The sequence below is a fragment of the Trichoplusia ni genome, chromosome 5 (genome assembly GCF_003590095.1).
Source record: "Trichoplusia ni isolate ovarian cell line Hi5 chromosome 5, tn1, whole genome shotgun sequence".
NCBI lineage: Eukaryota > Metazoa > Arthropoda > Insecta > Lepidoptera > Noctuidae > Trichoplusia > Trichoplusia ni.
In genome coordinates, this window is record NC_039482.1 from 17,071,059 (window position 1) to 17,094,824 (window position 23,766).

General features: G+C 34.5%; 1 protein-coding gene across 1 annotated transcript in view; it reads right to left on the reverse strand.

Moving 5' to 3' along the window:
* The window catches only part of LOC113493773 (microtubule-associated protein futsch-like), a 160,780-nt gene that overhangs the window by 38,363 nt on the left and 98,651 nt on the right, over positions 1–23,766 (reverse strand). The window contains exons 3-6 of the mRNA XM_026871788.1: positions 19,873–20,045; positions 16,593–16,821; positions 8,321–8,479; positions 1,364–1,545 (exon numbers count right to left, since the gene is read on the reverse strand). Coding sequence (XP_026727589.1) covers positions 1,364–1,545; positions 8,321–8,479; positions 16,593–16,821; positions 19,873–20,045 — 743 coding nt within the window. The remainder of the gene's footprint in view (positions 1–1,363; positions 1,546–8,320; positions 8,480–16,592; positions 16,822–19,872; positions 20,046–23,766) is intronic.

A 23,766-nucleotide genomic window follows, 5' to 3' on the forward strand; every position in this document is an offset into this window, starting at 1 on the left:
GTATCAAATAGCAAAATGTTAAGATTTTCTATAAAAACTGACACCCAGAGCAGAGAAAACGTTACAATGAAGTAAGTTTTGCTGAGGTTTACACTGTTGAATCAGTTTATTATAACCAAAAGACTTATACACTGTTACGCGTTATACGGTTAATATTTTTGAAGTTACTGTAGCATCAGTATAACATAGTAAACGATTAGGTACATGCTTTTCCGATAACATAATAAACTTAAAACAATGGCAAAGCCTTTAAATTTCAATATAATTACAATTTTACGCACAATTATTATGTGTAAAAGCATCATTCATTTAACACTCCTGACTCTCAATTAGTTCCATTTGATTCGGAAACAAGTGATTGTTCTATAATATGTAATTCCTTTTTTTGTTGATATGTAGACTATGGTTAATATAGTATTCGCCACCTCTATAAGATTGTGTGTCATATTAAGATCGAGCTACCTGCCCAAGTGTAGCGGCCCAGTGCGCAGTGGTGTGCGACAACCTTGTAAGGGCGTCACCGTGGCGCTCGGCTAAACATTCCCAATACAAACTTCATTCATCATATGTATAGATTTGTACAAGATATTCTCTGTTCGCGCTTGGTAAATATTTTTTTATCTATATCTCAATTAAAGAGCTGCCCATAAAAGTCCCGTAAAAATCGGTCCAGCCGTTTCAGAGATAAACCGGAACAATCAGCCATAAATACAAAAAAAAAATGTTGTTTTAGTGTATGGTGCGTATATTATATTCATATGCAATGCATGTAGTAAAAATGGTTATTTCAATATTACAACCACACGCATCAATTTTCTCCATATGCATGCTGGAATTGGAATCTTAGATTTTTTCCCTGCACAGTAAACACCAAAACCTCATAGTTATTAGTAAACCCAAAGGAATCAGTCAGGTGTTTCTGAACCTCTTTGTGTTGTGTATGCATGCAACAGGTAGTCAAGTCTGACAAGAATTTTGCGCGGAAAGTAACTGCTTCTTTTCGTTTTACATTGTGCAAATGAACATATGAAAACATAATACTACGACCTACGACAGCCTTCTTTAATAAGTCAATTAAAACTTAAATATAATTGGTATCCAATTAAAAATGATCCATTCGGGAAATGTAATCATGGTTATACAGCGAGTTTTAATGAGCTCGGTTGTGCTTTCAATATACTCGTAGCTTTCGTACGAAAGTGCTGAAGTTTAAAATATACTTAAGACCTGTATTATGCTCTAACATATTAATGATTCACAATACAGATGTTGAATTAAAATTCTTAGATCTTTCATTACTCCCTACTCACAAATTACCCCGGAGTTATTAATCACCTGTCATTGTATATAAACGAATCCTCACCTCTAAATTACAGAAGAAGTGTCCAATCTGTGGGTAGACAGTGGCTCCGGCCTTCCTGCGCAGCACGGACGCCATGCCGGACACAGAGCAGTTATTGATGCGAGTGAAGAGGACGGCGTCGAGGCGATCCAAGTGGCGGGCGAAGTCCCACCAGCACGCCTTGCGGGAGAACCCGCCGTCGACTGAAAAGTCATGATGAAATGGTCAGTGGACAAGTTTTGTACATGACATTTGTGAGTGTGTATGAAGTGAGAATGATAATTCATTATTAAATGATGTAACGGTTTACTCACGCGTATTTGTCGGGGTAGCCCGACTAGTTTCGGACCCAACCGGAGTCCTTAATCATGAGCAGACGCGGCGGGATCGCGAGTCGAACGCGAAGTCCCGCCGCTTTACATCATTTAATAGTGTATGAAGTGTAGTATGTTGCTTAGCTTAAACAATGGCAATAGGGTTGTTTGTGGGATAGATTGTAGCGGTAATGCTTTATTTGTGTTATAGAAAATATTATGTCTTTTTTTCAATTGTTTTAGTACACTAACACAGTAAGTAAATAGACCATAAGAATAGGGGATAGTCCGATAGGGGAAGATTATTTAACCTTTTTTTAAGGTTGAGCATAATTTGCAAGTAAATTATGTGAAAATGAATAATCGTCACCAGACAATTATAACATTGCTGTCCTATCATTAATTTCCCACTTCTATTAGTTAGCGATGAATATAGCTTTTGACTGTCCTAGGATAGACTATCCTAGAACACACAGACAAACGAACTCTTCAGCTTTGTAATAAACTAGATGTGACATCTCCAAATACCCAAGAACACTCATAATTTTAAACTCCAAGCAAAAACTCAAAAAGGTTATATTACGTGGTACTTATGTATGTTTTAGTTTAAGCCGCGACCTTAAACAGAATTCATTGTCGTTCTATTTGACTAACATCGCTGTGACAGGTGAAGTAGCGTGTCTTTATAGAATCAGCCCGAATTTATTGATGTCTCATAAAGCTTAGTTTAAGGTCCCATAACTTTGGATGTTCCTTAGTTATTGCTGCGAAAGAACGCGAAGATATTTAGAGGTCTTTTTAGAATGTCTGATGTTTCGCTTTTGGTAATTATTCTTTTGGTCTAGTCTTAGAATATATGGAGACACGGAAGTTTGCGTAATATATAAATGTTAAAGTCAAACGAACAAGATAAATTAAACAAGGAATTCTACAAAACTAGTCGGGCTACCCCGATAAATACGCGTGAGTAAACCGTTACATCATTTAATAAGGAATTCTAGACTAAAATAAAAAACAATGCATACTTATTAGATATCATGTTCTTAATATCATTAGATCCTGTTTCCCCACTAAACAAACTGCGATCTTAATGAACCAAGCTTTGTTATTTGTTAAACGTATTTGTATTCCAAGGAAAGTCACATACATCTAATTGTATAATACTCGTAGCACTGGATTACCACAAAATTAACTCGAATTACACCAAATTTATAAGCAGAGAGTTCAAAGACAGCAATTTCGAGATCATTCGTGACTATTCACACCGAATAGATTCCCCGTTTTAATCAAATAAAGCAGCACGGTTGATATCCCCTTTCATTACGAATCAGCATACAAATGACACACAATTTGCCGTTCGGCATACATTACTTGCTAGCTAAACACGGCGCATTCACAGTTACGTATTGGAAACGCAATGCAATTCAAACACCCGAAAATTCACTATCGAGATTCGAATGTGGTATTATGCTGTGAGTAAACAATAATCAGTGGCCATTGTTTCACATCGGCGAGTTGGAAGCGAGCTTCGAATCGTGAAATGAGGCCGAATACTGTTTCAAATTACAATTAAAATGTTAAGGTTTTTAATTGAGTGTCAGTGTGACGTGGCAGCACTTGATTGGCTTAATGGATGGACGTTTCGATGTCTGTTTCGTTAATTTCCTGCTGCATGACTTCATTAAGATATATTCCAGCTTTTTATTGCATTACGTATTAAATGCATACTTATGTGATTAATAACCTAATTCGTTTGGAGGTTTAAATTGTTGAGTGTTTGATTGAGTCCACTAGTGGAATGCAACGGGGGTGATAATAAGGATGTTGCATTTAAATAAAAAAATAATTTGATTCTTTTCGATTATAATAGTATAACCGGGATAGTTGCCGCACTGTTTGAAATCACGCTCTTCATATCTCTTGGTAGAAATAAAAAAAAAACACATAATTGAATATCTTTAGAGGATTTGCAATTTTAGTGAACCTGAGTGGTAGCTTGAATACTTTTCGAATAAAACTGCACATGATTCATCCGCAAAGTAAGTATAACTAGGCCACAATCCCGATTTTACCCTGCATACAAAAAGGTTAGTTTCAAAGTTCAGGGCCAAATCATCCAAAAATATCCCGGCTGTGACCACAAAACAAAATCAATTAAAACAACATTCCCACACCTGCAAGGCTCAAGCCATTACAAACTAAATATTGATACCGGTCAAACACGAGATAAAATGGATCGATGGGGCTTGATTGAAAAATAAATTGAAGTGGGAGCGGCTGATGCGCACTTTGTTTGACCTGCCACTGTGGATACGTGGTAACCGGGAAATGTTGGAGGGCTTTTTGAATTAGGATTCTGAATATTTGAGTATCGGTGAAAGCAATAAAAAATAGTTACAGAATGTAGGTTTTATTTTTATTCATTCGTATGTTTCATGTTGTTGTATCCAGGAACAAAAGATTTCGAAGAGACTCGTTAATGAGAGACAAAGCGATCGAGTTAATTTAATAAACACAGTAATTTGAAATGTAATTGCAAGCCTTCTATATAATTGTATCAAATAAGCTGACGAAAAACTAAAAAGTTATATCCACAAAGAAAATTAACGAAACATAAAATAATAAAAAAGAAAAATTTAAATGAAAAATAAAATTTTAATAAAGCTAGAACAATTTCATAACATGAACGCGGAATACTAACGTTATAATAAGAAAACAAAAGCCAGCGACGCGACGATCGCTTGCATGTGTTGCAGTCACGTATGTATGTGTATGTGTGCATGTGTGTTTGCTAACACAATGTTGCACGCCCGGCCGTGACGTCACGTAACACAAAAGGCTTAATGGGAATGCTATTTGTAGGGGTGTAGGGATTTTATACAGGAAATTGTATGAATGTGTGTATAGTGTGTTGTTTGCTGTGTTGAGTAGGTGTCATTTATAGTGATATTAATACTCGTAGTTCAATGTTAAGGTGTAGCAGTGTATGACGTGTGGGTATAAGTATTTTTTTGTATTGAACTTGGTTTTGTTTCTTATGCATTGCCATTGCATAAGATATAAAATATTTATCAATAAATAAGAAAATATTAAATTAAAAAAAACCCCGGCATTTAAGACTTTTATCCCCGAAAATTTTAAATGGCTCGACCGATTTTTACTAAACATATCTAAAACACTAGCTCAAATTGAAATCGTTAAATCCCTTCGAGAGTTATGGTGCCATAGACAGACAGACATGTGAAACTTATAACTCAGTTAAAAATCTGTGATGTATTAAATTGAATTGTTATCGTGAAATAAACTATCATCCACACACACACACAAATCCATGAATCCATGAATATAATATAAACGACAATCGCACTATCCAATATTAAAAATTCAATAACTCAATGTAAACCGACGAACGAAGCGACAGTCACGTTTTACGAAGCATGTTTGTTCAACACGCTGTCCCGCTGGCGTTGCCGACGTGACATGTGCACACGTAATGGAAAATGTTCGACGGAGAAAAAGAATTAGAATTTCTAGCTTTTATCAAACGTGGGTAGAATACTAGGAACTCCCGTTGACAGTTCCGAATATTATTTTTCTATTTAACTCATCGATACCAATAACCATGTATGGGCAGGGAAGTTATATCTACATGTTTTGTGACAGCAAAGCATGCAGTCAGGAAAGTCAATAAGAATACGAATATAATATAGATCGCGAAACGATAATTTTGGAAAGGTAGAAAGAAACAAAAGCAATAATATTTTCAAAAGGGTCAACTTTAAAAATAAAATTACACAGCCGACAAATTAGATAGGCAGATTCCTTTTTTATGCCATAAATGATTTATCTTTCATTTACACATACTTTGATTACAATTTATCTGTCGTACTTCTTTTAGATTTAATACAAATACCTAATTGTGTATTTAAGATAGTGTGTTCCTATGGCCCCTTTATAAAAACAAATAAATCTGCATATAAATTATCTTCAAAATCTACTCCGAACACTCCTAAATTTAAGTTATGATTACTTAGTTTAATCTTCTCAACAACTCCAGATTCTGGACTGCATTTGAATTCAAAACTAGTCAATCTAATCCAAGAAAAGCATTATGTAAACGGTTAGATTAAATCAACATAATTATCATTATTTCCATTACATTTATGTGTGATCTAGTTGTTGCCCGCGCCTTCGTCCACGTGATTAGAAGATATAAGTTAGGAATTTTTGATCGGAAGCCCTCGAAGATGTATCTTCGCTCATATTAGTCGCAACGTGATGGTATATAGCGTAAAACCTTCCTCGATGAATGGTCTAGTCAACACAAAAAGAATTTTTCAATTTGAACCAGTAGTTCCTGAGATTAGCGCGTTCAAACAAACAAACAAACTCTTCAGCTTTATATATTAGTATAGAAGTATTAATTACTTAATCCTTATCATCTCCTTCCACAGCCTTACAAAGGTAATTCAATGTTAACTAATCATTCTTTATTAGCTGCATATAATAAGTCCGCGTCTATCTGCTAAGCTAGTGTGACATGTCTACGGGCTTACTTAGTAACACGATACGGTCTCTCGCCTTGACGTGACTCGGTAGCCTAATGGACAATTGTTTGTCGGACAAGCTAGGTTTATTACGCTACAAAATGGACACTTTCCGTGGCGTGCCTTTTAGTAATCTTCTCTTTCATGTATTTTGTCGTTGCTTTGTTTGTTAATGAAAGACAAGGCTAGCTTTTCTGAGAGATTACTTTTTTAGTTCTTATTTTTTGCCTTCGTCCATGTTTTCATCTTCTTCAGATAAGTGTTGAAGTAATGTCTGATGCGTTTGTGATCTTCCTTTATTTTAGGTTTAGGGAGATATTTCTAAAACATAAGTGTTCGAAATTCGATCAAATTTCCATTCCTAAGCTTTTTTCGTTAACCTCCTTTCATTAAACATTCTCAACAGTAATTAACGAAGAAATCCTCACTTTTTAGCCGCGCACATAATGAAACGAACTTCTTAAACCCTACTCAGTTACCAAATGTTACAGTTTGTAAAAAAGGGTAGCAATAAATTCACTAACAACACCTCGACTGCGACAAGATTAATGGACCCTGGACACATTGGAACGAGTTCAGCTTTTTCTGTTACTTCTTGTGATACTATTTTTAGTTTCCAAATGACAGAACTTCTCTTGAAGTTATTTATTGTTTTAACATTAACTTGCTAAGTCTAACCCTCATCTTCGATCGAATAATTTTTCAAAGAATTTGTGCGTTAAAAATTCTATATCTAAAATATTTCGATAGTTTAATGTTTCATATTTGTGATACCCATTTCAACAACATGAAGGTTTTATAAATACAAACAGAACATGCTGAACAAACTTTCATCTCGTTTCAACTTTGTTCTAGAATCCTTAACCCGCATCGACAAAACAAAACAATCATGGAAGTAGGCAAACATTTTGATCGAAGGCTCTTCAAACAAAATAACATTATGGATTTGACGGGCCGTCATCCAACGCTAAGTTTCTTTGTACCGGAGACAGCCAATATTTCTTGGCACAGAATCAACTTGTAAGTGGTTTCAGATAAGGACTCTCACACTGTGTCAAGGTTCGTCTTTTTGTTGTCAATTGGCTTAGCTTTATGCCTTTCTAGATCACGAGAATAGTGTCGACTTATTTGGTCGATGAGATTTTCAAGGCTTATCTTTATTTTTGCGAAAGTCAGTACGATATCTACTGCTGCACTACTCAAAATAATAAAGTGCAGGGCAGGAATATAAAGAACACTTCAAGAAAACCTTGAGTCCGTAATAAGTTGATGTAGCCTGTTTTCTTGTAAAATATTCTAAAGAGCTCCACTAACAAAATGGAATTGCATAATAAAGAACTTCAGCTTCAGGTAACTGTCACAAACGAAAAGCAGCCAGTTCTTAACTCACAAGATAATGATACTTAATGTTACCGCCAAGTAGGAAATGCTCGAATTATACCGCTCGTGAATCTCATTATTATTTCGCTAATGTTTCCTTTGGGAGACCACCTTTACCTTGAGAAAGAAAAATAGCGTTGAAATAAAAATATTTAAGTTGTTCCCTCCGATGTATTACGTAACGGAGCAGAGGTCTTTGTAAACAGTGGAACCATTCACCACGTAAGTCGGTTCGACACGCCTCGGGCACCTCGATGCGGCTTTTTTCGGTTGCACGCTTTCCATTGGCGTTCGGCCAAAACTCATCTCTTGGTTACATTGGCAAGATTACTCGGTGTACTTCGCTGAACGTTGAACATTTTACAATTCAGTTTAACGAGTCTTTTGTTGTTATGACTGCTTATGGTATTGCTTGGGTTTGTGGAGATAGAATTGTTGTTTTATTTGATTTTGTTTGTCTGACTAGAAGTGTTTTCTAACATTATACTTTACGGTTTAATTTATGTCTTGAGTAACTTACATATTCGAACATGTCAAATTCCGCTTAACAGTAATATTTTATTATCCTATATTTACCAAATGCCTTATTTGTGACCTTCATCCCTGGGTAAATTTAGAAGACTGATATATAAGCTACAAAAATCACCCATAAGCATTAACTTTTCGTGACACGATCATTACCCAAGACAGCAAATTAAAGAGGTGTCCCTCAATTACATACCCTAGGGCCCACTTACCTAGCATGTTAAATCCATTAATCCCGAAGAGTGCCGCGTCTCCTTGGCCTCCTGGGAACACGTAGAGCGTCGGGTGGCTGAATCTGATGTTGCCGACCACGTCGCTCGACACCAGGAGCTGGTCCAAGCTCGCTGGCACCACGAAGGGATCCAGGTATGCTGAGAACAAAACCATTGGTTAACTTATGAAGACTGGAGCTTTTATGGCACTCTTCTTTTTAAAAGGTATACGGTACACACAATATTTGAAACATCTTTGTATTCTGAGGATAACATTGATATGCAAAAATGATCTGTTTTTTTTTTTTAAATCTATTACGTTTAAAAAAGAAGCTTCGTAGTTTCAAGAAAATAAATCAATAGCTGATGAGTATTGGAATCATTTCATGAGGTTCATGATAGACTGTTTCGAAAATAGAAAAATAAATGTTCTGTCTAAATATAAAACATGTTATTCTAGTGCTAAAACATTTTTATTACCAGCAAAAAGTATATAGACCGAACTTTTTCATTTTGAAATTCCTAGAAAGAACTTCTAGTTATTTTAAGTGTATGTTCAGCTTAATTAAACTGGTTTCCCTATTCGCGTGAAAACTTCTAACAAAACGAAATGCTACCAAGCTTTAATGAGATATTTTTATCTAATTAACGAAAGTTTAACACGAGAGACGTTTACTTAAATTAAGGTCATTTTTAGCATAGGTCTTATGTAAGCTAGATTTGGGAAAACGGTTAAAATACTTACATAGTTTTTCTTTTAATAAAAGAGGGAAAAACGCCTTCTTATTTAAACTATATTGCACAAGGCGTACTTTCCGTTATACCAGCCTTTTTTGGGGTGAAGAAATCCACCCAGTTTTAATATAAAAAAAATGAATACGCTTAGCATGCCACATCTAGCCATGCTTGATCCTCGTCACTTGCGATAAATAAAACTTGTTACTCGCTTCTGTTTTGCGAATATATTCACATTTACCCTCCTTACAGTGATAATCTTTATTTTATAAATCTATGACAATGTTGTTTACATAGTTTGATAGTTTGTAATAACGAAGTGATTACTAAACTTTTTCACTGTTATTTTGTGCGTCTTGTTAGGATTTTTGTAGTTCTGTTATATTGTAGTGCACGCTGCTCATTATAAAATATTTTGTAGTGATAAAGTTATGTTCTCATGTAAGTGAATTTATGTAATTCTTAATGAGAATAAAGTTTTTCTGAAAGTTTTTCTGAAACCCGGAATATAATATGTTCTCTTTTTTATTTTAAATTAAAATATTATAATCCTTACATTTACCATGACATAATACAATATCAACACTATTGTAACAATCAAATTGAACAACTGAACCTTCTATTAAAAATAATGAGTGTAAAAAACAAAAATACCGCTAGCCTTTTACAATTTCAAGCTTTTATTAAAATAATCCTCTTTGAAATACAACAATTAACAGAATATTCTCATTTATCACAAACAACAAAGAGATTTAACCCTAAAATGCTACAACACACCCTATTAACATTTATGCTCGCGCTGTGAGCTAAATCCTAGCATTCAGAGGGTTTAACAATACTGCAGTGAGAATATCTCGCTTAAAACTCTTTGGGCTTAAGCAGGAAATATATGTGCAATATGCTTATGTAATGTATTTTAATTATGTAAATTATTATGATTCAGGAAGCATTGGCAGAAATGTAGGTGAAAACGTTGTGTTCAGGTTTCTATTTTTAACACTTTGTATGTAAAATATTAATTAATTTTTGGAATACTATGGAATTTAAACCTTATGTTGAGTCTTCAGTCACATTCACAAAAAAATTACATCAAGTAAAATAATATTTACAGTTTCATTTGTAAATTGATTTTTAAATAAAATTAACACAAGTTATTTAACATAATATATTCAAAATTGCTTTCATTGCTTGACTATACCTTGCACTTTCTTACACCCGATAACTCATTCACCGACGACGGCAAGACAATAGTAACAGCCTTACCAAAACTAATTTAACATAGAGTAATGTAAGATAAAGTCCATCACTCAATTATCTATACTGTAGAATGTATACCTAGGTCTAAATATACTGGTCAACAAGCAATGTAATAAGAAAACATCAAGGAACAGCTAACAAGGTGATCTGACCTAGATCCTAGCTTCACAATCTAATCAATGACCTATCTACGTATACCTGACTTAGTACTAACACCTGCAATGCATTAGCAACTTTAACACTTAAGCAATAAAGTTTGTTATAGAATGGTGGGAGGATATTGGAGTTTGCGCTTTGATTTAATTGAATTGATGTCTTTTTTATTGGTTTTTATTTTATTTATCACTGGTCTCGTCGTTCTTAGTTTTTAGTTTGTCTTATCTCATCGTCAAAATAAATAACTTAAAGGTTTTTTGACTAAAAGTAGGATTAGGGGGAGGTATTCTGGCAACACGTTTCAATAAAATTTAGTAGATGACTTTACCAGCATGTTCTCACATAAAGTCTCCTTCTAATTTCGACCCGTTTCGCTGTAATACTGTTAATACTATCAACACACATAATCGAGACTATTTCAATATCTCCGACCTTTCGCTGACCAATTTCAATTTAAGTCCTAAAATTTTCAATCACATGCTGTATATAATAAACGCTAGGTTTCCAGTAAGTCTGTAATCCAGGGTCACTGTCAATATACTTGGATTTTAATTTCGTCGGATCAAAGGTTATGTTGGAGCGAGTAAACAATAAATATAATTTCATCGTACCGGCTATTGTGAGGTGAAGCGGTACGCTTTTATTGGAAATTCTTGGGACAGGCCGATATACGCGTCATCATAAATATCGATAGCTTTATATATAGATAGTCTACAAATCTCTAAACAAAGCCTGGTTATTATTTTTAATCTCGTTTCTGTACTTGTGAATCTTTTTCCATAAATTTGGCTGGCAAAAGTTGTTATTGAATGATCAAAGTTTGTATGACTTTGGGAGGGCAAAAAATAATCAACAGAACAAGACCTAAAACAAAACAATAGGAGCTATTGGTTTCATTTTAACTATTTACCAGAAAAGATTAAAAATTAAAAAGATCTAAACGACGGTCGTGTTAAACAATGTCAAAATGTAGATACGCTGTTTCCGCTTTGACAATAAAAAATGTGATCAAAACCATATAATGTAATTATATTTACAATTGTTATTGCATAAATTTTATGACAGTATCTTCAAAATAGCAGGTAGAGAGGTAAGACCTACATAAAACTTGGTTTCATTCTATAAGTGTCTTACTCCGAAGCTTTCTATAGTATCAAGCACCTTATTATAACAATTGGTCGCACACTAAAGGACACTCGCCGACCATTCTCCGGGTCTAGACCATTATCGAGCGGCTTCAGGCCAGACTCAGACCATTGTGCTACAGTACAGACCTACCAGACCTCGTTAGAGCTGAAAGCCTTTATGTGACGTCATTTCCTTGAGGAACTGTAATCTCTTGTAGTAAATGTTTTATGTTGCATTTAATTTCTAGTTTAGAGAGGAAGGATTTCATCTTGTATGTTTTAGTTTCGACATTTGATGAACGCTTGGCAGTTTTGACTTTATTGCTCTGTGTTTATAGTTCAATTCTCTTTGACTTAAGATTGTGGAGTTCAATTTTAGTTCGTGGTAATTCTGTTTTACTGAAAGATATAGTTTCACTACGCAGACACAAGTGTCTCTTCTAATAAATTGACTCTTCCTGATGTGAGGGTGATGAAACAGCTTTTTTTGACAGAAAAACCTAATTACAAAATAAACAGAATTACTCCTTGCCTCAACTTTATAAGAACTCCTTGCGAACAAAAACACTTGAAGCAAGTTAAGACCTATATTTCTCCATACATCGAATAAAAGGGTATTCATGTAAAACATAGCCTACATTCTACAATTCAATTCAACTTTAAACGGCTAACCAATAAATGTAAGTTGTGAAAGCAATTTGAAGTTGTTACAAGTTGCGGATGCGGGGCCCCGGCGGCGCCCTGCCCGCGCCCTGCCCGCGCCCCGCTCGCGCCCCGTCCGCGCCCCGTCCGCGCCGCTACGAGCCGAGAGTGAGCAACTTGCTGGCTGAAGTTTGTTGAGGATATTGGCTTTCATAGTCATTAACGGTGGTATAGAGTAACGGGAATTTTGTATACCAAACATTATACAGGCAGACTATGTGATAGACTTCGGAAATTGATCTGGAATACCGTAAGTTTAAGGTATGCCTTTCCAAGTTAGCTACAGAAGAAGAGACTTTTTGTGCACAGATTATTCGTTTATATATAAGTTTAATATTAAATTTTGAAAAATTTAAAAGTGTAGGCAAAATTGAAGATTAAAATATTGAAAAAAACGCTCTTTCGCAGAAGTACTCATAATCATTTTTTTAAAATTCTAATTGAAATTCTAATTCTCCTCTAAATGGAGTTCTATTCTGGTGGCATATTTTTGTTACCATGCCATTCTCAAAGCCCTAAAAACTATTCCACAGGAAGGGGTATGGGTTCCTAAAAAGTGGTCACGCCTTTTAAATAGGACCTGTTGTAAGCCAAAAAAAAAAGCTTCAAAATATGAAAGTATCTACAAAGTACGTTAAAAAACGATTTTTTTCAAGAGAAACATCTCCAGTACTTTAACTCAGAAAATAGATTAAATAAATTCCTAAAAGATGTTCTTAAAATACATGAAAGATGCAATAACAGAAACCTATTTATCCGCAAGCAAATGGCCGCCAAGGGGAAATGTTCCGACATTTAATTTCAAATAAATCGAAGATAAAATAAAAATACATTCGAACTATCACCACCTTTTATAACAAGACTGTTGCAGGTGTGCGAGAGAGACACTACTCTGTCTTGTAGAGCGCTGTCTTTCTTCCACAAGGAGAGCGGTATTACGCTATGTTGTGGTAGAGTCTCCGTTTGTGTGAAGCTCTCTCGATTCGTTAAATCTGATTACTTTGATAAACACCCGCTTTCATCTTTAAGTATCGAGTATTTGTTGGCTGTTCTTTTAACGGTTTTCTCTGATTTTGTTGGGATTGTGATCAAATTGGAGGATATTTATAGATTTAGCTGTTGTTTGAGGTAATCATGATCGTTTCTTTTGGTATTGAAAGGTATTTTTTGTTTTTTTTTTTATACGTTTAGATACTTGGTGAGTTATCTAACCTGGTAGGTATATGATTATTTAAAGAGCTAGGTGAAGTAATGAGCCTGTTGTTTATAATATTGTTAGTTCTTTTGCGGTCTTTTATAAAGATTTGGGTTCCGATGAGTCTTGCTTTAAGGTGGTTACCGTTTTCCTCAACGCGACAACGAACATTTTCACTGGCTTCTCAACTCTTCAAACTACATACTACATAATCCTGAATAAACGATTACGTAATCTCTACCCATACACATACGATTTAAATTTAATTGCTCTCACATTGACGCTGATTCACAGCACAACTTCCACCAACAATTTTGCAAGCTGAACATGAAATTAATTCCGTACTAGGTGTTTGTACAGCCTCCGGTGCAGAGTACAACCTTTTGCTCTACCCCGGAGTTTTTTCACTCATCGTGTTTACACGAGTTTTTCAGTTAAAAAGTGAGAAAACAATGTTATTCTGAACATAATGTCGGTTCATGTTTTTGTTTGAAGGCTTTTACATGAGGTTTCCTGAATTATTGCTAAGCTGATAAAAGGTTTTGAAGACTAAACAGGACTCCATTTTGGTGTGTTAGCTTTGTTTCTGAGAGAGTTTTTTTCGACTTTAACTTTTTTAATCTTATGTTTATAATTGAAGTTACATTAATGGACCTTCTATGAAATGTTGTTTTACAGATTTTCGTACCCATTTTCGTGTTCAAGAAGGAATGGATTTCATTTTGCAATACTTTTTATGTAAAACTTATTCTGTCTATAAAACAATCGATGAGATATTTTAGTGTTTTATTTCAAAATGTGTAAACAAATTAAGCCTTTTTATTTTCTTAAAAGGCGTGTATTCTACCTTCTACAGGATAATAACAAAAGTAATAAAAGCCTTTGACAAAATAACCAATTTAAAGGACTCATAAAATCTCAATATAACTGGCCTTGATAATTAAATTACTACATAAACCGTAATATTTCTGTAATAAAACCTAACTACCGCCCAACACTACACATCTAGACCGAAGCCTACAATTTCAGCCTGAATACTAAATGACTATCGTTCGAGACACGCGAGTCTACCTCACTATAGTTATACAATGTAATATAATGAAAATCAAAATTACACCACAATTTGAATAAACCAAATAGTTAATGTAATAAGTTGGTTGTTACGTTGTAATTTCGATTATGACTATTTGTGAATAAATCATAGAATATTTGTATGTTAAATATTGGTTTAGTTGTATATTTTAAGTCGACCAAGAATGAGGCTTTGGTCCCTTAATATTTTCATTAAATACATGAGTTGATCTCTAAAATTCCTAAAAATATTCCTAGGAATTCAAAAACCTCAAAAATACAAAAAATCAATTTGTTAAAATGAAAAACAGATTTCTCACAAACTGTTACGCCTTCATAAACGGAAAACCTAATTCAGCTTAACATAGTACTCCTATCGTCTAACTAAATAACATGTTAACAAGAATTGATTGCTACGTCGTAGCCAGTTGCTCGTAGCTGAGCGTAGCGTGTCGTAACACTTGTCTACGACGCTACGTTGATTTGCTTTCAGCATACAAACCGCTTGTCATCGCTGCTATTGTAAATGGAATAACGTAGGGTAACCATGGTTTTGTTATATTATTGGATTTTTTGTTTTGTGGATTGTTAACGTTCATTTTAAGTTCCGTTCTGTTTAATTAAGAAAACTCATTCAAATAAAAGGTGTTATATGTATGTTGTAATAATAGCCTTTGATTTTTAGAAAAAGGTATTTCGTTAAACATGAGCATTATAACAAGTTCTTGTTTTTATAGCATAAAGGACTAAACCATACTCATTATAAATTATCAGAATAACTAAATATTTTTATAAAACTGAACAAACAAAACTTAATCACAAGACTCAAACCAAACAAATCCTGTATAAACAGGTCCAAAATCAATTAAACAAGCTTGTAGCTCAACGTTTACGTTTAACGGTTAACGTAAATCTTCATTAAATATGTAGAAGGCTTTGAATCCCTTTACACAGGAGCCAGAGTTAACACCCAGGCACTTGCCTCCGACACTTCAGCGCTTCGCTAAATTTAATTTAGGCAAAGAGTTAATTGCTTAAATGTTGTGTAGGTGTGAAACTGAGTGAAACTCTGAGAAAAACCTAACTAGTTCACTGTTCCCTTCGAAAAAGTGTGAAATGAGACGCCGTGAGAAAAGGCGAACCTAATTAATATTAATACAGTTTTAGAGCCAAAAAATTTCAAGGATTTTTATCTATATTAAATCCCTGAATTACAGTTTGTGTAATTATTTATTTTTAAGAAAACTAATTAAGTACTTTTTTCTTTTATACAAAGCCTACAGTTTTGCTGAATTATGTTCTTCTTAATAAAGCTTTGAGATTTGCTTAAAAGAGGCTACTTTTGTCCATTAATTAAGAAACAAGTTGTCAACAAGACATTTATAAGGGTCAGGCAAGAAAATATATTTACAGTAAATTACCTAAAATTTCTTTAAATAAGCTCCGAAATAAACTTTCTCAAACCTTTAATGACGAGACCATTTTTTTCAAATAAAACTTCTCGCAGTCTTTGTCGAAATCAGGACAAACCACATTTACCAAACTCATGGTTACCGTACTAAGCATCTACAAACGACATCGTTAGTACGTAGCTGGCGTAGCACCGTAGCAGCAAACTTGTTGTAACTACCCTCGAACACTGCAACTTGGTATAATACCGAGCTCAAACCGTATTTCCACTTCAAACTGAGTTTAAGTAGAGTTTTGGAGTAACATATTAAAGGATTATTGATTGCGGTGTTACTTATGGCTTAGTAGTAGCTTGTAGTTTCGACGCTCAGATAGTTCTCAATCGAATTCCCTCTGAGTTGGGAATTTTGCTTGGATTTAGTTACACAGATTGCACCAAATTAATTTTACCAGTATTGTGGTATGAGTTGTCATTTTCGTATTATGCTTATGTAACAAAATCTACAAAACCAGACGATTTTAAAATTTAGTACTCATAAAAAGTTTCATCCTACGTTATCTTTGAAATTTTGAATATTTTAGCTTCTCTAAATGGAAAATCTGCTACAAAAAGACTTACCGATAAAATCCTTGATGGCTTGAGAGCCAGAGTCGAGTATATCAGTAGGGTTGACCCTAATCTTGCAGTATTTGACGAAGGGCATCTCAGCGAGCTTGCCCCATTCGCCGCCGCCGCTCGTTGAGCAGTGGACATCAATAGAAATCGAATTCTCGTATGCGCGAATCACGCGCTGTACCTCATTTTCTTGGTATGCATCAGTGAAGTCTGCTAGGGAAAAGGTCCCGTCCTGTAACAAGAGGAAATAGGTTACTAAATGTCCAAACCAAAATTGACTCTAATGAGCTTGCTATAAGAACTGTTTTCATTTGCAAATCTGAGTCATAAACTTCTAATCTTAAAGTAGTTAGTCTTTGATCGATTAGTTATAGTGAACCAACATTCTATCCAACTCTCTAGAGGAACCCTCAAGTATAGTATTGAAACAATCTGTTATACCTAGACTAGATGTAGGAACGCTGGTATCGATCTCATCACTCAACTTAATACAGCAAATTGGTTCAGTTAGTAACACATCAATCATCAACTTAGGTCATTAGGGGAATCTTAACTACAAGTTCTATAGCAACATCGGATCCAGTGTAAATCTATCTACATTATACTGATAACTAGGTCTTAGCTAGTAGTCACTACTGTTAATCTTGTCTTGATTTATCAATAGTATTGATTCAATACAATAGATGAGTCGCCATTTTTAATATTGCTTATGTAATTTTGTAGTTTCATGACTCGCTCATCCTCTTCTTCGCTTGTATTGTTATTATTAGACGACATAAACCCTTTGATTTTTAAGTAATTTTTAGCTAAGATAATATATCTGGAGAAAAATATTTTTGCAAAAATAAGTATGGTTTTTGCTACTGAATTGTCAGCACCTAGCTATTAGGAAGTTTATATTTTAGAAAAAAAAATCTTTAAAATTCTTTACAAAAAGTCTTAAATTTTTCATCAAAAGGCACAACAATAAAGCTTAATTAACGAAATCACTGTCAGTCCCATGAAATACAAATTCTTCAATAGCCGTCTCATAACTCTTTGGCGCATTTTTCTATTCAGAAACCTTCATAATCCGTTACTCCAACAAAGAGTTCACATTTTTCTCTACACACAATGGCGATTGTTTAAAATCCCTTTTTGAACCTTTTTCATTTAATTAACATTCAGATTTAAGCTTCATTAACAGAATTTCATTAAAAATGTTTGATACCACGTCAGTGCTACTTCATTATGAATGGAAATTGTTAATAATTTCTCTCGACGCTTCGCGATTTCCAATATTGAGTTCTTCCAATTACTCTTGGGGATATTTTAATTTATTTCAATTTTATTTTATGTTATGACATTATTTTAATTTTATGTCTTCTGGAATCAAGGACGTAATTTTTCGTTCAATAATTTTGTAAACTTTTGTTTCAAATTATATCTAATTCCATTGTGTTTGTAATTTATTTCTGTTTGACGTCATTCATATTTCTATCTGGCAATTTGGTGATCTGTTTCCCATGGATATCCTATACGGGAACTACATAAGTTTCCCGCGCGCCTGTTGTTTTAATTTCCGCAGCAACGGAGGAAACGTCACTCATTGCTCGCAGATTTATAACAGGCGTTTGAGAGAACTGGCGTTCGTATTCGAAATCCATTCCGATATTCGCTTTAGGTTTGAATGGACGTCTGTGATGAAAAAGACGGCTGTCAAAGTGAAATTGAATTTTGAAACTGTTTCGAGTTCTCTTGAACAGCTGAATGTAGTGAATGCAGTTTGAATGCGTTTGGAAATTAGTATTTGATGTTTTGTAGAGTATGACATACAATATTATCAACAAGAATTTAGTAAATTTTTGAATAACTTATTATCGAATGGGGAAAAATATATACATTATTCTCGAAAATATTTTTCTTTAATAAATTTTCAAAACCCAAATTATCGACGAACTTTGTTCAATTAAGAAACTTGGGAGTTCGAATAACATCGATATTGAATTACTTTGAAAGTAAAAATCCGTCTGGCGGAGTTTCGTAACCGTGTGTTGTTTTTCTTAGTTCTTCTAAATGTAATTGATTTCTGAAACGCTATTTTAGCTTTTGAGGTAAAAAAGTATCTCTAGATTTGATCTCCTTGTGTAGAAGAAACTTTTATATAAACAATCCAAAATTTAACAGTTCCAAGTTTTGATGTACAAGTTTTGTACTAAGAGTTTGTGATCCGTTTTGTCTTTCTTTGTAAAGAGTCCTTACAATTTACCTTTACTTAAGAATATCACTACTAAATATTATTCGTTCTTCTGCTGATCACAGGAATCTTCCCATTACCACGTTTGCTTACTGCGGGATAGCAGTTTCAGATACCAATAATTAGAATCCTGGTTTCTTCACAACTTGTGTCTTGACTGTTTAATGGTGTCTTAGAATAATTAAATAAGTACATATGACTGCGATGGAACCTTATCCCGATCGAACCTTTACAATCTATTTCAAATCATCGCCATTACCAATCACGTTATTAAGGCAACCATTATCATAAATAACTTCGTTTCCACCATTACAGTCTGTGGCTTTCATTATTCCTTCCAAATAGACCTTTAATTCGAAACACCTCTAACCTTTCACTAGTTTATTAACCAGCGCTCCAAATACCTTCACCGTTTTCAATTCAAATTAAGTCAAACGTAATGGAAGCAGACTATTTTATTACATTACATTCCCTTGATAATGTACCTTAATTTGTCGCAGAAAGGGTCGCCATTTTGATCCCGTACTGTTGATTGGTGTTGGATACGTTAATGCTTGTTTTCTCAGTTTAGTTTCCATATTGGAGTAGGTTTTGGATTGTAAATGTTGATTTTGAAGCTCCTGAGGTGTGTTTATTTCATCAAGCTTTGCTTTATGTTTTCTATGAGTCTGTTTGATGTTAAATAGTTTCTGAATTTCAGTCGGTATTTTAAGCTGGTAAACGCAGACTTGATTTGGGTCGTTTAAATTTAATTTTAAACATAAAATATTTGTTATTTATCAACGTTTGAAAGACAGTTTGTTTAAAGAGATAGAACGCAACTTTTTTAAACGCGTACCATTTGATGATACCTATACATTTTTTTTCTTCCATAAAATATCTGTTTGAGAGAAAATGCAAATATCCCATTTTTTAAGGTATTATAACTACTTCACTAATTATTTGTTCCTGCTATCTATTTTCATTAATTTAGAAAGATTTTTTATCGGGCAAATATGATTTCGCTATTTTCACACGACGGGTTTCAGATAAGTCTGGACCTCTTACCTGCATGATCCAGGAGCCGTTCCCAGCGAATGTATATCCGGCGTGCACGAGGTGGCGGTGCCTCGTGAAGGAGCTGAGCAGGTTGCGCATGCACTGCATCAGCGTGTTCATCTGCGGGTGGATCAGGATCTCCGTCACCAGGTTCTCCGACGCGAACTGTATCAGACGTTCGCCTGGAAAGGAAGATATAGTTAGTATTGAAAGACTTGGACCTGACGAAATTTACGAGATGGGTACTGTTATTTCAAAATGGAAATCTGAAAATTATTTTGTATCTGAAACTATCAGTGAGCTCGCTTGATGTATGGTAAGAACTGGTTAGTAAAATTGATATTGTTTAGTTTCTAGTGTTTAATTCACATTCATCCTTTAGCATTCAAAACCTACGATCTAAAGAAGGGAATTATTTAAAGCATATACTCGTTTATCATTTTCAGATATTACGACCGTAATACCACTAGCACACAGCACAATTTCCAACGAAAGGTAACATTATTGTAGACATATAGCCATCATTACTTAATGATGCGAGTTCTGCCCCATTTTCGCCCAGTTGTTCATACGTCACCTCAAACAACCCTCTCAGGAAGATATACAAGAGATATATGTTTCAGAAATAGGCCTCAGAAGATAAGTAGAAGTTTTTTCCTTATTCCTCTCTTTACGGTCCCTGGTTAAGTATAATATTTCGCGTTGTTGACATATTCAATTACAAGGGTCGTGTTACTTATGGTCTCTATTTTGTTAAGGTCATCTTTTACAAGAAAAGGGTTATTTTTGTTCAACTATTTTCATGCGGGATTGATATCTTTACAAAAAATGTGATTTGCGGGCAATGGTTACATCAAAAGAATCGAAGATGAGACATAAATTGCTTGTGTTAGGACAAGATTTAAAATTATCCGTAGGTGTAGTATAGTCAAAGATATTTAAGAAATTTCTAAAAACGAAGGAACAAAGGAAAAAGTTTATCCATCCCAACAAGATACATTTTAGACTCAGTCTAAAACCCGAAAAAATCCCATTACACGACGATCACAAAAAAAACCGCATTGCGCCATTCCTTGAGGCGGTATTCGCTATCGACATCTCTATTCACGTAACCCTTATTCAAGCCATTCAGGCCATTCACTTCGTCGCCATTCAGCGTGTTACGTACCAATTCAACGTCGTTTATTTGATTGCCGTCTTAATATAATTCGTGTTCGGCCTTATCTGCGCCGTTTTAGTCGGGTGAGGCCTCCTCGGGGTCCTGCGTGTTGATTACTGTTCGTTCTGTATTGTCACGTTATTCGCCAGCTAGTTGGCTTGTATTTAATTAGGATTGGGTTGTTAAGTCGTTAGTGTTGGGTTATGTGTAATCGCTGGTAAGTTTCTAGTGAGAACATTACAGTTAGATATGTATGCTATTCAGAGGATATTCTTATTTTGTAAAGGATTTTTTCAATGGTTTCTGAACTGCCTGTTAATGTTGCATGATTGTTAACTATTTTTGTTACAAAATTGTCAGTTATCCTCCTATGTTGGAGAGAAATTCTACATAAACACCATCACTTTCAATTGGATTCCAATTTGCCTCCAATCGATTCTGAATAATAAATAACTGTCCGCATATTGACTTGACTTTTAAAGCCTTCAATTTTTTCGTTCGTGTCTCACTAATTGATGTTTTTGCTATAAAAGTCAGATTTTGATTTATAGCTTTACCTCCTTTTTTAACAAGGCTGGTTGAATTTCAAGCGAAGCCTACGTTCATTATTTTGGCATGACGTTCAAAGTGATTGTCCCGTAAAATTACAATAGCCTTAAATTTAACAGGTTTTTGGAAGCCTTTGATTGGAAAGGCATTGTGACTACGAGCTTTTATGGAAACAACGTCAATTAAAGTATTTGGTAGTTAATGGGTGAGCACTTCTAAATATTTGGCCTAATTCTTGGAGCATACGGTAAAATTAAGTATTCTCTATAGTTAATTTATTCAGGTAAAGTTTTTGAGATCGATCTAATTATTTTGATCCAGCTGATCAAATTACAGTCACGCATAGCTAAGACAAAGTCTTTATCAGCAACGTTCATCGATTAATCTAATTATTATTGCTATGCATGAGTGCTCCCATCACTCGGTATAAATAATTTGTATATCACAATCTCAAGTTTTCATCTCGCGTTAGTTAAACATTATGAAACCTCTCAAACATCTTTAAAGCGTCATTATCTTCATTAATAATATAATTAAGCTGATCATTACACTTCGGAAACAATTTCGAAACACCAACGGCACTTAATGTTTAGTTCAAAATGGAAGCAGAATTTGAATAAACTTCGATAATTGTGAAGTTGGAAATTTCAGGATTGAATTTTGAGTGGTCTTGAACGGATGTTTTAAGAAAATATCATTAAATTTGTTAAACAGGTTTTTGAAGCCTTCAAACTTTGTGTTGAAATAATACCCAACCAAAATCCTTTATTGAATCTTTTATACTGATTGATTGGGGATATTAATTCAACGATCGTTATCTTAACATCAAATTCAATTAAACTATGCTCATTGTATTCCAAGAAAAAATGGTACTTGCTAATGGCACTATTACCAAAAGTAAGAATAAAAGAAATCTAAATTGGCCAAATGATAAAGAAATTTTCGTCCGTAAAATCCAGAAAGCTGCAAAGGCCGAGGGTGTGGAAGTGAAAAATAATGATATAACTGAACAAAGCATTTGTTCACACTCGGGACAAAGCAAGGAGGTTTTATAACAATGGCTCGGCTTTGACATCGCAGTACACAATGGCGCTGACCTTCAGAATGTAGTTCATACGGAAGATACTAAGTAGGTGGATTGGGAATTTAAAATGTTAAGACCGTGCCGTGGGCCGTTTTTTGTTTTAATTTGTTTGCGGATATAAGCGTTAAGTCTGATCTTTTATATTATCTTATCTTTTTATACGGTTTAGGGTCATCTAGTGATTTATTGGATGATAACCTGTTTGGTTTTCTTGGATAATCTCCATTAACTTCTAGAGTTACTCTAGAGATCTATACAGGGTGTTGTTGTATGCTACTGTTGAATTTGGCTGCTTATTTGAATACAGTTATATTATAATTTTATTCTTCCCATTTATCATAAAATCACAATCAATAATGCTAACATCAAACCAGTTAAATCCTATTTAAAAAAAATCCCATCAAGAACACTCGACGCGACATAAAAAGCAGCAAATACTTTATAAGGCTTAGAGTTCCTCGATTCTCAATGGCCGCGCTGTTGAAATCACTCGTCGTTCCACAACTACTAAACGGTTACCACAAACTCTTGAAGTACGGCATTCCAATTGTGGAAGCGAGATGGCACATTACACTGAGCGTATTGCCGTCTTGCTTTAACGATGGTAACAGGCTTGCTTATGATGCTGAGTACAGGCACTGAGCAAATCCTCGCTCACTCGCAGTCGTGCAGATAAACACTGGAATATTGACTTTATCCGTAATGCCTTCGATAGATAATTGGAATTGGGTCTTAGATGTCTCTTCTGCTAGTGATAATATCATTGCTGAAGTGCAGACGTGGCTTTTGTATGTTTAACGAACTGATATTTATTGCAGTCTCTTCATTCGTCTTATGTTTGCTAATACTTTGTTTGTCCTCTTCTGCTAAGTAGATTTCTTGCTTCTTAGGTTTTTCCATATGTTTAAGTTTAAAAAAACCATGAAAATGTTCAAATTTTATGCAGAATTTATGACATTCGTCATATGTATTTAATTGTTAAATCATTGATAATTATAATTGTTAGCTTTAAGAATACCGGCGTAATCAAATAATTAATAGTATTGAGTAATTAATAGTCTACTGCCGTCGCATCGTAAAACATATAGTTTATGATGCATGCTCAGAAATA